General features: G+C 43.0%; 1 protein-coding gene across 2 annotated transcripts in view; it reads right to left on the minus strand.

Annotated features, from left to right (window-relative positions):
* Positions 1-644: 644 nt before the first annotated feature.
* Positions 645-16,301, minus strand: part of LOC121269917 (cytosolic carboxypeptidase 4) — a 220,495-nt gene continuing 204,838 nt past the window's right edge. For both annotated transcript variants that reach the window (XM_041175042.1, XM_041175043.1), the window contains one exon: positions 645-4,328. In XM_041175042.1, coding sequence (XP_041030976.1) covers positions 4,184-4,328 — 145 coding nt within the window. In that variant the 3' untranslated portion in view covers positions 645-4,183. The remainder of the gene's footprint in view (positions 4,329-16,301) is intronic.

Below are 16,301 nucleotides of genomic sequence, written 5' to 3' on the forward strand. Positions count from 1 at the left end.
CAGCTGGTCTGAGACTACTTTTGAGGTAAACTTTGTGCCACTTGTGAATTAACACCTAGAAGGAAATGCATTGAAGCTGTCCCAAACTCATCTCCAATGGCTCCTTTACATTCAGCAGATCTACATCCTAGTCATCAGGCTGGACTTGAACCAAGGTCTCAATGGTGAAAGGGCAGTATCTAACCTACTTCACCTCACAGCCGCCTGCTCCTGACCCCTGGCAGTGGACAGTGCTATTTTTGGAAACTGCAAAAACTGGAGGTTGCTTCATGTAGTTACATTGGTCTGGCAGGTGATGACAGTGTTGCTCACTGTGACTCAGTTTGTGATTGGTTCAGTCCAACCATTTATGGGTTTGGTTGGTTGATGCAACAACTAGTTTAAAAATGGTTGTGGGGAAAATTAGGAAATATTCAAAAGGGGATTTGGAGAAGTTGACTGAAGAAAGAAACAAACAGATAAAGATAAAAGAAACTGAAAAGACGCTAAGTCGAAGGAACTTACCGAAAATGATTAGAAAAATGACAGGAACAGCAAAGTATCAGGCAGACCTATGCCAGGTCTTGTTTGATAAATTGAAAGAACAGGAATAAGGATGAAGACAAACAGAAATGTGTGTAGCAGGAAGGGACGCTTGAATGCCCTGACTTTCAAAGGATTTTATTGCAACTTCCAAGTAAATACATTAGAGTGTTCTATAACAAACCTCACAATGCATTCTGTCATTGCCCATCATATCTTTACTGGAAAACCTCTTAAAATGGTAAATAATGTCTACAGCTGATAAGTATTACCAGACCATTCTCTCATCTCTTTCCATCAGTGTCCATTTGAAGCAGAAGCCATCCAAAATTGTGCATTATATTGCAAACATTCTAACGAGTAAATTACATAGACATATAATAACCGGCTTCCAGTTCACACTCAATAGTTTTGAGGCCTGTCCCACTGTATGATTAGCCCAGCTGTTAAGAGTTTCACACTGACTGGATACTGTCAGTGATTTGATTCACACCCATGCCCTTATCCTTTCATCCTGTGCTAATTGACACCCCTACAAACATTTCCTGTTTCAACTCCAATGTTTATGACCAGTAATTTCTTCACATTACACCCAGCTGCCACTCCTGAGCCCATCTGCTTAACCAATCCACATTTCTCCCACTGCGGAAGCTTGAGTCATCGAGTATATTCAAGGCTGAGTTGGACAAGGCTTTGAACTATAGGGGAGTCAAAGGTTATGGAGGAACAAGCGCGAAAGTGGAGTTGAGGACAAGATCAGGTCAACCATGATCTTGCTGAATGGCAGAGCAGACTTAAGGGGCTGTATGGCCCATTCCCTGCTCCTATTTCTGATGTCCTCGTGCTGTCTTGAATGTGTGAGTCACTTTGTGTATATATATATGTTTATATCCTTTTGAATGCATCAGTCACCTTCTTTGAATGTGTTAAGTCTCTTCATGGACAGAACGGTTGGACTATAGATCAGCCATAGCGAATCTCCAAATATGGATGGAGTGTGAAATAAATAAACTCACAAAGGATGATAAGAATGAGCATCAAATAAAAGAGCTCTATGGAAATGAAGAGATTAGAAGGGAGACATCTGATAAAACTAGAGCAACAGTCCCAAAACAAATTAAAAGGAAGTATAGAGGGGAAGTGAAAAATATTGGAAAGACTTAAAGGAAAGATGAAAAGACTAGCAGATAATCCAAAAAAAAAGTAAATCCTGTTATAGTGTATGAAAATAAAACAGTTAAGGGAGAGTGGGATTACTGATGGATGATGGGAAATCTAGTTGTGGAGGATCAAAGATGCAGCAGTGAGAGTCGGCCCGAATTCCCATGATTCTGTTGCTATGACAATGGCAGAATGAAAGTGACAATCCACCAGTGACCTGCGCTCTTGAACCCCACCTATTTGTCTGATGTTGGCATCAGGCAATTTAAATAAATCTCACCTGCACCAATTCACCTGGTGAAAGAGGAGGAGCAGAGCACAGTGCAGGAGAGTTACTGAGCACTCAGGCACAGCCTGAAAATTGTAGTAAAGTGTAAAAGTGTGGTAACGTGTAAAATTGTAGTACAGTGGGTGAGATCTGTAATTGTGTCAGAGTTAACATGTACGTGTATGACGTTCCATTAAAGGCCTTCTCCTGAGTAGGCAGGAAGGACTGTGAGGCTGTGCTGCCTGTAGGTTTCACATTGTACAATCCAGCATAAAAGGATTTGCTGATCCTTAGCGTGCCTGGCTGCGCAATTGTCACTGAGCCACCTCGTTCCTTCAGGCTGCTGATCACCGAGCTCTCTCTGTGTACAGCTTTTAGAAGAAGAAATGTGAGCACGTCTCATCCTGCCATATGGAGCAGACTCTGGACTGGAAGAGGACCTTGGAGGATTCTGAGGCAAAGATCGAGGCTTGCTGGCTCTTCACCTCTTGGAGATCCTGCCCTGCATCGACCTCTCTCAACCACAGCAGGGCAGATCCTGCATGTTTTTTTGGGATCAAGCTATTTCTTTCTGTCCCTCTCTGGTTTTGAAACACCTTTGAGAACAAGGAATCTCTTGACATTCACTTTAATAACTTCCCTCTAGTGCATCAGGCAATCATAGTTCTCCAACCTTAGCAAATTGTTTTTTGAGTGTCTTGATGTTTTTTGGGTAAACAGCTCTTTGTGTTTAGTTTCCAAACCCCACTGCCAACCTTCTGGACTTCCTGTGGGTGACAGTCAGCCAGTAGGAGGCAGTGGTCAGAGAACAGTTTGGTATTTTGTCCATCTGCGTTGGCAGCCCTCTGTACCAAGCTCACGGACTTCTACCACAATGTGACACCTTAGGGAACTGGTTAAATCATAACACTATATTCAGCGCAAAACTCACACATCACAGCTGTTTCAGCTTTACCCTTTAGTCTGAGCTGGACCTGGGTGTAAACTTACCATTTCCTCCCACAGAACCGGGAGAGTCTCTAGTATAAAACACAGGGTACAAGGAGTGAGTGACAGATATCAGTACTTGCATCAGCAACTCTGGTTATCAGGGTTACGGAATAATTCAGCTCTGCTGACAAGTCTGCAAGGTTGATGTTAAATTGTTTCTGATATCATTGAATCAATGGTTTATGAAAACTAAACTCTCAATGAATCAGCCAAAGAAACTACACACCCGTCAAGCTATAACCCAGAATCCAACCTGCGATTTATTTACCATGTCCCATCAAACATTCTCAGGCTCTAAAATCTGCTGCTGTTCAGGTGGACCCATCAGAACCACAGAATTGTTACAGCACAGAAGGAGGCCATTCAGCCCATCGTGCCTGCACCGGCTCTCCAAATGAGTAATTCACATAATGCCATTCACCTGCTTTCTCCCCAAGAAGTCTGTCAGAACACTACAACTTGGCTAGAACCAAGCCTTCTGCCAATGTTTCCACCAAAACAAAAGCAAAATACTGTGGATGCTGGAAATGTACTGATGATTTCACACTGTTCAGCCATACCCATCAACATAAGGGGGATCAGAGCTGGGGCAGGGAGTCCTTAAGGCCCTCAGTAAAGAGCCCGTCAGAGCATCGGCACAGGAATGTAAAAGTGAGGCACAACTGGGAACCAGGTAGGGTCAGGGCTTGGATCAGCCAAGATGAGAGAGGTGAGTCATTTATTTAAAATGTTGCTTTAAAGCAGTCTAAACTAGGCCAGCTTGGGCCATACTCTACCTGGCATCCATCTCCTTGTTATCAATCTTCCTCCCCAGTTTCCAGGAGCTTCACACTTAAGGCAAGGAGGCTCTGTAGATGTTTCCCCGTAAGTGTCTAAGTCCTGCTCATACAGGCAATTCCCTCTGCCACTACCAACATTAAAAGGCTAAGGCTTACTGGGTTCGGGGTTCCCCACAGATTTGCAAGACCTCTATACACTACCGGAATATGAGGATAAGCAGGATTCTGCAATATATCTAGGAGTTATAGGAGAGCAAAATACTGAGCAACATGATCACAACCAAAGCATTTCATGCAGATAATGTCCAGATTGTCTCAGGAGAGTGAGAGACAAACTGCATTTATGAGGTTTTCATCCTGTTCCAAAGTTCTCTTGCGTTTGATATCACCGATGTAAGGAAAAGCCTTGTGTATTTTCTTTTATCGACGTTTGGGATCCATTCCCAGATTCTGTAATGGGCAATCATTTCTTAAGCTCAAGTTCATCCTCTGAGCTCACGTTGTGCTCAGTGGCAAGGTCGATGGGGTCATCATCTTCCTCAGTGCAATTGTCTGTGTAATAATCTATCTCCTCTGGGCATGGGGGTTCATCATCTACACTCATATCACTGTATGGAAAGAAAATAATTGAAGGCAAGTGTCATTAGTTACTGTTACAATTGAGAAAGTCAAATCAAGGTTGCATTTAGTTGTGTGAAGCCTCTAGTGATGCTCTCTCCATCACATTATCAGGAAACCAATCAGTGCAAGGACAGGAGTCGCTGTGGCTTTTCCAATACTTCCAGGATTTCACAAGAGAAGGCAGGATATGTGGGGGTGGGTATGTGGGGGTGGGTATGTGGGGAACTCACTGCAGTGTCAAGTGGGGCAACTGAGCTCTACAATTTTATTAGGCAAAAAAAACCAGAAGTACCTCATTTTCAAAGAAGGCAGTTTCCATACTGCAATTGATCGTTGCATGAGAAACTAAGCTTTAAAATATGAAATGCCTTCCTCCCAATGCCTTTAACAACACTGGGTGCCATTGAAACACACAACAACTGTGTATAGAATGTAAACGCATCGTAAGGTGTATTTCCCTCGTTTGCAAGAGACCCACCTCCAAGATCAACACAAATTCTGATTTGCAGGGTAACAGTGCCTAATGGAGTAGAGGGTATTGAACAACAACAACTTGCGTTTGCATAGTACTTTTAACGTGATAAGACAGGCCAAGGCTCATCTCTGAAGCGTTATTTCCTCTTAAGCCATAGACACTGGGATATCTGATGCTGTGCGGATCAGGACAGGTCAGTGAATTGTTTATAATTCATTATATTGCATTCCTAATTTTATCAAAAATTATCTTCAGGCAAATAAACAAGACAGGGGAAGATATTCAAATGCAGGAGGGATCTAAACAGAGTAGATAGATAGAAACTATTCCCATTGGTTAGTAGAGTTGCCAACCATCCAGAATTGGTCTGGTGTCTCCAGGATTTGAAGATCACTCTCCAGGACTCTGTCGTGTGCAATCCTGGAGAAAAATCATGGGGACATCAAAAATCATTGTCTTTTTTGTTGTTCACTTTGAACGTTTTTCTTTATCTGATACAAAGATATTGAAAATGGGCAGAAAAGGGCTTTTTGGCTGACAGTCAAGCATCAACCAATTGGGTTATGAGTGCTAATAATTTACAATTGGTGTATGAAGGCAATGCGTCACAAGAATGGATGGGTTAGCCGGCAAATGGCTGGTGTGTGGTGGCAAGTCATGTAATGAAACCCCCCAGGAACACTTTTAATCACAGTCGACAAGCCTATTGTTTAGGATCTGGAATGTACTGCCTGAGAGTGTGGTTCAGATGCAGATTCAACTGTGACTTTCAAAAAGCGAATAAGGCAAGCACCTGAAGTGAAAAAGAAATGGCAGGGGCTACGTGGGAAGGGCAGGGGAGCGGGACCATCTGAGTTACTCTTGCAGAGAGCTGGCATGGACATGATGGGCCAAATGGCCTCCTCCTGTGCAGTTGCCATTCTGTGATTCTATATTATTTGAGGAATGCAGACTGGATGGAGGTCCAACACCCACTCATGATCTTTAAACCATCTTCAGAATTGACTGGCTCCTGGACTAACAACAGCCTTCAGCAACGAATAGATCATACCTCAGGATCATGAGGGAAAACGTGCAAACATTCTATTCTTTTGTCGCAACAAGGAACAAAAGGATTTTAACTCTGAAATGGCCTTGCACATGGAGAAGACCAGATACATAATAGTGGCTCAGGCTAAACATAAATGAGCTGTTTCTAAGATGGAAGCTTATCAGTGTTTTTAAAAACGTCTAACTTGTCACACGTACAGAGCCTAATAAAACAAATTCTGTACTATCACATCACTGTCAAATTTTGTAATAAAAATGCTTCCAGTGACAATCATATTTATTACAACATTCCTACAATATGTCAAAAACCTTTTATTGGATTCCATACCAGCATCTGATGTTAAAAATAGCAGTCTGCTCCCTCCTGGGTCTGGCTAATAGAGAGTGGGTAATTTACAGAATTGGGAGATCATGTCTCAGTCTCTGTTTACATTGTTAGTTGACATTAGTTAGGGAAGAAATTGGGACATTATTCGCCAGCTTAGGGATAGAATAAAATCAAACCAGTGTGGATATGTGGCTATTGGATGAGTACAGGATCAAACCCACCTTTGCAGACCAGGCAGCATCTGTGGAGAGAGAGACCGAGTTAAAGGCCGGAATGTCCTGTGCCCACCAGCATCGGGCGTGTTCGGTGGCATGAGCGGACAACATTGCGTGATCGGCTTCACAATGGTGTGAAATCAGTTTGCGATTGTCTGCCCGGCCAGCCAATGGTGGGCCGCATTTCCCGCCATCGGATGTCAGGAACCTCATTGCAAGACATCAGCGTATCATTATAAGGCCAGCCCGCTGGTCTCACCCCCCCTCCCCCACAATGGATTGGCCGCCCACGTCAGTGGGAAAACACACTGATGTGTTCCACAACAGCACATATGCAACAGGCACCTGGCGGGCTGCACTTCACTCAGGACTTCAAGGTTTGTTTGCCTACCTTGCTTCAGTCAGCACTCACAGTCATCAGCGCCAGGCTTCACAGACAGCACCACATCACTTTAAGACAGGCTCACGGGCAGGTCTCTACCTACCAGATCAGCCATATTTGGGTGGCTTTTCAATGGCTGTGGGGCAAGGTCATGCTTGGCGAAGGGGAGAAGTTGCCTCAGGCAAGTGAAGAGGCTGCAGGGCGAGAGCTGTGGAGGGGAAGGAGGGTATCCCAGGGTGTGTGTGGGGGGCACATGTTGACCTGTGCATGTGGCCTCAAGATGGTGAGGGCTGAGGAGGCAGTCTCCAGAGGAGATGAGGCCAGATGGAGATGTGGGGCTATGTTTGTGAGAATAGGTGGTGATGTCCCTTGAGCTGGCCGTGAGTGAGATGCCAGTGAATGTGTGATGTGCTTGAGTGTGTGAGTTTAGAGTGATGAGATGGTTGTCATACCCCTGGCTGCACGGATGAGATCATTCATCCTCCATCTATGTTGGATGGCCAACCTCTTCTGTGCAGCATTGGTATTGACCACCGCTGCCACCTCCTGACATGCTGGATTGGTGATGCCGATGCCCGTCCTGCAGCCAAAGGGGTGGGGTAGGGGACATCACGGCAGGCCTCCATGATGTCCTAATGGCATTCCAGTGATGCATCGTTAAACCTAGCGGCTGCAGACTTTTTGCCTTTCATGGACACCTTCCCTGCCGTCGTCGAGGGCTGAAAGCACCGAGATGTGTGCACCCGGCATGATGAAGCAGCAAGGTGATGGCGTGGTGGGAGAATGAGAGCCCACCCACCCCAGAAATGCAGTGTTTCCAGGGAATGCATAAGTAATGCAATGGGTTTAGGACGATATGGCGTGAGAAGCCGCCATTGCAGCTGGCAGGTAAAAGGTTGTTAGTGACCATCACTGTTGTAGTCAGACCTTCTGCCAGATTGACTTTCATTCCTTGCGTCCAAGTGCAAGGTTTTACCAACAGACAACCCTGTCTAAGGGGGAGCTATAGGCTAACTGAAATGATATGAACCTAGAAATAAAGGTGGATTCTCATCGAAGCATTCAAGAGATAATTGGATTTTTATCTGGAAAGGAAGAATGTGCAGGGCCATGGGGAGTGGCACTAAGTAAATTGCTCCTGCAGAGAGCCAGCACAGACACAAGAGGCTGAATGGCCTCCTTCTGTGCTGTAACTACAACAACAGTGATGGTCACTATCTATACAATCTCCCGGCTGCTGTCCGTTGTATATTTTATATACTTGATTTGCCTCAGAGCAATGCAGAAATGACATTAGTTTCTATGCATGCAACAAGCTTATTTACATTGCTTTAAAGTATCTCTGCTATCACTCATGTTCATAGCTTAGCTTCTAGTAGCTTCTGTGGTATCTGTTTATTTTTCTCTGAGTCCACACCTGTGCTTGACCAATCAAGCACAGTGACTGGTTAGTTACCAGATTAACATAATCAAACACAGAGCAACTAAACCATTGAACACTACACTGTTTGGAAAAAACAGCCAGGAGGCCCACAGCCTCAAAAGTCCAGCATAGAGCCTGCAAATCGAAAAGGCTAGTCATACCTTAGGCTTTCCATATCCTTGCTGCCTATATTTTTCAGATCCTCTTATTGAGCAGGGCTGGGTGTAATATTTAAAGTGAAATAAGTGTGAACTCTTCTCTGAATAGTTACCCAACAGAGTGAGCAATGCACAGGGCTAAGAGACCTAACACCAAGGAATTATTAGTCCAGATTTCCAGCATACGCAGTATTTTGCCTTTGTATCAAGGATTTATGACTCTTTTCCTTCTGCTTCGTACCTGGTAAACAAGCATTCCTCAGCACATCAGGAAAATCAGCTCTAACATTTTGTTTTGAATCCACCAGGATGAGGGATGGCAGAACTGGGAATGAATCATTTACTCTCTGCACTCAATAATTTAAACCTTGGCCTTAGGAGGCCAGTTGTAAATTTTCCCTTTTGGCCTGGAGGATGAATATCAATGCTGGAGGTCTGCTGACTGTTGTTCTTGGACTGCAGCCAAAAGATCCAAAGCTGGCAGCCATTGCTGTTGGGGTACATCAGGCAGGGGGTACATCAGGCTGATTTATATGGACTGAACCCAAAATTCAGGTTGGGTAAGACAGAATACATTACAACTGTGTTCCGCCCAACCCTTGCAGAGCCTGGTAGTGGGAAATGTTGAGAAAATTATCTTTAGTACTGGAATAAGACTAATTAGCTTCTAACTTCCTGGCTCATCCTATCTCACTTTTTTAAAGAGCAGAGTCACATCTTCTCAGATGTAAAATATTAAGTCCCAGTCACCTGTCTAATTTTAGTTTTGTAACTCGTGTAATACCCTCTGTTGTGTTTTACGCCTCAAAGATATGCAGAGATGATACACTCAAACTTCTATTGAATTTTATTCAACGCTTTAAAATGTCTACTCTCTCATGCTCACAGCAGCTTGCCTCAGTTTAGTTTCTTTTACTAAGTGACCACACCCAGGCTTAACTAATCATACACAGCAAGCAGTCAACAGTCAACAGATACACATAATCATGAACAATATGCCTTCCCTTTTAGTAATAGTCTCCACTAACTGGTCTACACCCATTTCTGGCAGTCTATAACATCTGTGAAAGTTGATGGGAAAGTTTTCATTTAGTATCCATTAGTTTCTAGTAAAGAGCCAGTAGCTTTCTGTTGCTCTGAGCACAATTAGCTGCTCCTGAATACTAGTGTTCTGTGTATTACATAATGGTGCCCCCTTTCCACATCCTCTATCTCCCTTGAATGGTTTTTGCAGAGTTTGAGAGGGAGGGGGTGAGTGAGGTGCATGCTGCTAATGCTGCCCTTAATGGCTGGTTGCTGAGGTCCCTGTTTCTTCATCTTGCACCACTTCTAGAGGAGGTAGAGAGAAAGAAAGGTTAGAATGGTTTTCTGGGAAGCCAGGCTAACATGCTATTTTCGCTATTTATGACAATTTATATATTATATGCAATATATGAAATAAAATACAATTATAAAAATGTAATAGGAAGAGATGCAGAATCCTCCTACACCCTTCTCCAGGAAATGCAACACATCCCTTCTCACAAGGAATCAGAGATCTCAGATTCAAGGGGCTACTTGTGGTCAACCACTCCATGTGGTTTTTGTCCTAGAAAAAGAAAGCAGAAGTATCACATTAGCTACAATAACCATGACCTCCAGTGAAACCCTGCTGTTATATCTATAAGTATAATGACAGGTGATGCAGCTACATTCCACAGAAGACTTTTCGTGATATTAATGTGTACAAAGTTGTGAGGAATGAAATGCTTCCAAGTGAAGACTAGGGAGGTAATTTTGACCACCTTAAGGTTATTGAGGGGCCTGACAGGGTAGATGTTGAAAGGATATTTCCCCTTATTGGAGAATCTAGAACTAGGGGGCACAGCTTAAAAATAAGGGACTCCCGTTTAAGACAGAGATGAGGAATTTCTTCTCTCATATGGTGTTTAGCATTTGAAATTATCTACATAAGAGAGCAGTGGAGGCTGATCGAATATATTCAAGGCAGATTTTTGATCTACAAGGGAGCCAAGGGCTATGGGGGAGATGAGGGACAGGCAGGAAAGTGGAGTTGATCTTATTGAATGGCAGAGCAGGCTAGGAGGACCCAAATGGCTCACTCCTACTCCTATTTCTTATGTTCTTGATGGTTAGCTATTGAAAGGGGGAGGTAACCATACATAAAAGATAAACTTAGCATGTGGCATTCTTGGAAAACATGGTGGGCTTACCTTGGCCTCCGATACTGCTTTTGTCCCTGAGTCAGAAGCTCCACTGGACTTGATTTCAAGACCTTGGTTGATACTCATGTCTAATGCTGACTGTCGAGTAATGTTATCGTTGGAGGTACCATCTTTTCAGACATGATATTTACCCCATTGGTTACCCCATTGCCAGATGTAAAAGATCCAATTATCCTATTCAATGAAGAATAGCAGAGGTGCCCAGCTCAACATGACCAAATAACTGGTCATGTATTTCATTGCTCTTAGTGGGACCTTGCCGTGTGCAAAATGATTACTGATTTTACCGACGAAAGAACAATGATCACTTTTCAAAAAGATTCTTTCACTCAAAACTCTTGTTGACACATTGTGAGAATGTGAAAGGTGCGGTAAAAAGCAAGTCTCTTCTTTTACCTTGCAATATTGATATCCATGTGTTAAATGGTGGAATTAGTATTATTTATAAGTAGATTGAGGGCTAACTATAAGTGAGGGGGTACAGTTCACATGACTGAAGTCATTCCACAGACAGAAGATACAAAATAGAGACTGAAAGATACATGTAGCCACCGCTATAATAAAAGCAACACTGCAGATGCTGGAAATCTGAAACTAAAACAGAAAATGCTGAAAAAACTCAGCAAGCCTGGCAGTGTCTGTGGAGAAAAAAACACAGTTGGTGTTTCGAGTCTAATACAACTCATCATCACAACTGTAGCCACCCCTGGCTAGGCTTAACACAGAACGAGAGAATGAAGAGTGATGAAATGAATAATCCAATTTTTACTTGAGTTTAGATTTTCCTGCCTTGCTTCCAGGATGCTTTCACTATAGAAATCAAGAACGTATCACTAATAGAAAGCCATGTCTGATTTTGAATTGCTCAGTCTTTTCTACAGCTGATTTACTTTTGTAGCTTTTAAAACTGTTTGAAAGATTCAACATGGGTTTTTAACTACTGAATAAAATCCCAGACAGATGAGTTTATTATAGGAATCTCCGATTCTAACCTTTTCAGATGTTGCTTTCTGATGCATAAATTCTTTGATCTCTGTGAGTTCGACTCTTCTTTATGCTGTGTTTACCCAGATAGACTAACTCATGAAAGAAGTGTCTGAGTCCATGGACTAGCAAAAGCCTTATGTAAATCTCATCCGAACACGGCCCTGTTCATGCCCGACATGGCCAAGCCTAAATATGACTCACTTCGGACTGTCTCTCTAATTATGAAATTTACAGTAATGCTCCTGAAAGCATTAGGAAACTAGAAGAAATGGGAATCCATTATACATTGTTTTGTCTTCATGCTGTGTGTAAGGGGAGTAGGACAGTCAATAGGCTGTGAGCTACCTTGTCGTGGTCCCTGTGCGCATGCTGAGTGAGATTCAGCATTTAACAGTAATGAACTTGAAACCTTTAAGGCAGTTAAGTAATGTGATGTCATTCATTTCTCATGGCTCAGTGACCTCCCAAATTTAATTTGCATAATTTTTGTTCGACATCAAAATATCGGGGGCAGAACTGGGGCATTGTGCGTTTCATAAATATTAAACAGTTGGCATAAATTTCCATTATTTGCTGTAGGGCTATTAACTCAAGGCAAAAGGCACAATCACCTCAGTTGCTGTGTAATTCCGAACATCACTGACACATGTCACTCATTACTCGTTGCCTCATCACTGTTGGCAGCTCTGCCCTACCGAATCACCCCTGAATAGGCCCCACCTGAAATGCTAACCTATAGGGCTATAATCTAGTGCGAGGCCATTCAGGAGCAAAATCAGGAAACCTTTTTTTTTACACAAAGGATGGTAGAAATCTGGAACTTGCCCCCAAAAAAGTGATAGATGCTGGTTTTCATGTCTGAGATAGGGAATTTGTAAAGTCAGGGTAGACAAGGAGCAATGGTGCCAAAAGCAAGTAGGGATGTTAATCATCAATGATCTAACTGAATGATGGAACAGCTCTTAGGGCAGAATAACTGAGTCCTGTTTTTATTCTTTCTCCATCCTGTGCTCTTTGTGCGTTCCCAGCATTTACTATTTTTATATGTCAGAGAGGTAAATCTGACCATTACCTATTGTTTGATGCAATATTTTACATCAAAATCACAGTTACTGAACACCAACTTAAAATCATAAAGCTGGGGAGATGCAGTAACTCAGGCGCACCAGTAAATGCATCTCTCTGATTTATGATCATGCTACCCAGAACAATCCAAGTCTAATGACTTGCTGAAAAGCAGAATGCTGCGGTTCCTGAAGATCTGAAATAAAAACAGAAAATGCTGGAAACACTCAGCTGGTCGGGCAGTGTCTGTGGAGAGGGAAACAGAGTTCACTCTTCAGGTCAATGACCCTTCGTCAGAACTGGGAAAAGCTGGAGATGTAATATGTTTTGAGCAAGGGATGGGTGGGACAAGGACCAATGGAAGGCCTGTGACACGGTGGAAGACAGGAGAGATTGACTGACTAAGAGCTTGTCTTACAGGACCAAAGGGAATGGTGATGGGGGAAGAAATGAAAGAAAGGAACAAAAGGTGTGTCATAGAGCAGGTGTGCTGCTGTATGAAAGTAAACCTAAGAAAAAAAGAACTGAACCATTCAAAGAAAATAAGGTGATAGAGTTCCTCTCTTTCTTTTCTGCTTTCTAGTCAAGATAACTCATTGCCCTGTCTTTGTTCCTTGGTTCAGGAGTGAGTCAGGCTACATGGCTCCAGCCTTGTACAGCCATCATTCTGTAACCAGATGTAGGGTGACCTACCTTTATGAAACAAAATAAGGGACATTTTGACCGAGATGACTGGAGAAGGTGCAGGGTGGGCAGTGGCAGTGTTGGTGGTACGGGGTGGGGTGGTGCGGGGTGGGGTGGGGGTGTGGGGGGTAGTTGCTGGTGACAAAAAGAACGGGCGAGGGAGGTTCAGGTGACTCAGAAATAGGGCGCAAAAGGCATCCCCAAGGGTCACGGGCAAGCCGGTCAAAATAAGGGACAATTCCTTAAAATACGGGTCAGGTGGTAACCCTGACTGGCAGCTAGCCTATTCAGATGCTGCTTTTTAAAAAGTTACCATATCTCATTTTCTGTTTGTTTCAGGTCTGACAGCAAGAGTCTGCAAATCCAATGGCATGCATCAACACTTATCTCCTCAGTTTAAAATTCCTTTATTCAAATTGTCTGTTCACTTAAATCCAAATTGTGCAAAAAGAGGAATCCCATGGAAAGTTTGTTGCTCAACCCAAACCTTTTAGTGTGAACTTCCATTACAAACAACCAATGATATTCTCCACTTAATTCAGATTGACTAATGATTGTTGTGAAGGACTTATCAACCTCAGGTGCACAGAAGTGACAGTCCTCCACCTGAGTGCAGAGAACCATTGCATGACCACAGATAGAAGCAGTTGTGAAGACTGGATAGCCAGAGCTATAAGATCCTTCCTTTGAAGAAAAATACCAGATCATGTAGAGCAGCACCATTGGAGAAATTTCTGCCAGAGAAACTTAACATCCCTACCATCTCTCCGACCTGAAGGAGAGTATTACTGCTGTTTACCTGCTGGTGTCCCACAGCCAAAGGGGCAAGATACCCACCTCAGCTTGTCATCATGCAGATCGACCTTGTCAAGCTGGTTCAGGTAGGCAAGAGCTTTTTCAGGCTCTCTGGCTTCGACTTGTTGGAAAAAGAAAATGACTTTGCCGAAGAAATTGCAGTCAATTGTGTTTCTCCATTGTGAATCAGCTGCTTCAAAAGTCCACATGCTGTCAAGTCCAGGTCCATGCATGGGCTAGCAAGTGACATTCTCACATAACATGAAGACAATTGGCCTTGTGATTACCTCATCATAAGACCAAGATAAATCTGCTTGTGACTGGAATTGTAAAAGCCTCTGATGTTGTTACTTTGCCCATAACAAAAAGGCATGGATGATTGGTGCTGTACTCGAATGGCGGCCAAAATCATTTTGTCTGTAGTTCAACATCACAAGGCAGAAAAGTTATCTTGATGGTTGGTGGATGTGCCACTCGCATAAGATGCCTACATCTGGATGCAATGCTTTTAACACCAAACATGATGTCCCTGGTACAACCAACAAATGCTGGTATGACTGCAGGAAATGTTTGGTGTGGAAAACCATGTCACATGTGAACTACGTGTGCCATTTATGTTCTGCAGGAAATCCACAGCGCATTCAACATGGAGGAGCTGAAAGCAGAATCTATTACTAACTCTTTTGGCCAATCAAGGATGTCAGGCACCATCCATGAAGCAGCAGACCTCAGATGGTTTGAGTTCTCTTACAACTGATCGCAATTATAAGTTTTGAATCGATTGTTGGTGTTGATAAAGAAGCCTAGGTGGAGAAATTAATCAATGGCAGTAGTGTAAAGTGAGTTGATAGTTAATCAATAGCTTGGTTTTATAACTCGCTAGGTTTACTTTTCCTGCCTACTGTCAGCCCATTTTCACACAATTGCCATCGAGTAATTTCACCTGTTGTCTGTTCTACTGACCAACTACTGACCAACAAGGGAACAGCTGAACTGTGCAGAGGGGCCCAGTTGCTACTGGAAATTCGAGTGAGAAACAGACCCAAGTGAATGGTCCCAGTGAGCAGAGGAATCAGTGCCCACCACGGCCATGGTCAATTTGCTTTGAGATGTCCGAAGGTCGTGAAAAGTGCTATATAAATGCACATCTTTCTTCTTTATGGCATCCAATCATGTGTAATTATTGGAGAAGTGGATGACAATGAAATCAGGCAGGACAGGACATCACACTAAACAATACCTACAACCTTGATGATGAATATGGTTCCGGCAGGATGACAACCACAATCACTGGATATTTTACGAAGTAACTAAACTTTGTATTGTACAGCTTGTACAACTCTACAGTTTTGATCATTCACATTTCAATAGTTGCTTTGATGTTTTATCACATTTTATTTAAGTGGTTCTGCAGGGTTTTCATGTGCTACTCGATTCAATTTGCTTACTTCAAACTATTTGGCAACTCAAATTCTTCTGAGCTAAAAGCTACTTTGAATTAAGAGGAACAGTCAGGGACTCTACATACTATGACCTCTTCAGGAAAACCTGCATCACGGCCAATTTTTGAAGGTGAAAGCATACAAACAGCTGTATCTGGGCACCAGCCCACACAAGTATTGCCCCTTGTTGATTATGATTCAGCAAATAATCACATCACTGGTACAATGCAGAGAGTGCAATTTCATTCCTCTGCTTCTTCCATTATTTATAGAATTTATGGATCAAATGCTGCAGAGAATGGATTTTTGTTAACTTCTGACTGGGGCAAATCCACATCAGCGACCACTTGCCTGCTTGTTAAGAGTCAGAAAGCAAACAATCATTATTTTGCTCAGTGTCGGTCAGTGGGAGTCCTCAGAATTCGGGCTTCGACTCAGCTCAGTGCTCTGCGCTAGGAATTCTTAGATTGAGGCTGCAAACATAATTCACTGCCAGGCAGTAGAAGTCGTTGGAATAGGACCTCAAACTCAGCAATTCTTACCCTATGTGATGGTATTGAGCAGGAGCTAAATAGATTCTGCAACAACTTTCATTCATTTGTCTCATACATAAAACAACTCCAACAAGATGCTTTGTCTCTCTGAGCTCCTTTACTCCAAGAAATACAGCTTTATGTGTGGGTTCTTCTACATGGCAAGCGTTTGATACAGCTCCTTTGAGCTTTCTGTGA

The sequence above is a fragment of the Carcharodon carcharias genome, chromosome 26 (assembly GCF_017639515.1).
Source record: "Carcharodon carcharias isolate sCarCar2 chromosome 26, sCarCar2.pri, whole genome shotgun sequence".
NCBI classification, from domain to species: Eukaryota; Metazoa; Chordata; class Chondrichthyes; order Lamniformes; family Lamnidae; genus Carcharodon; species Carcharodon carcharias.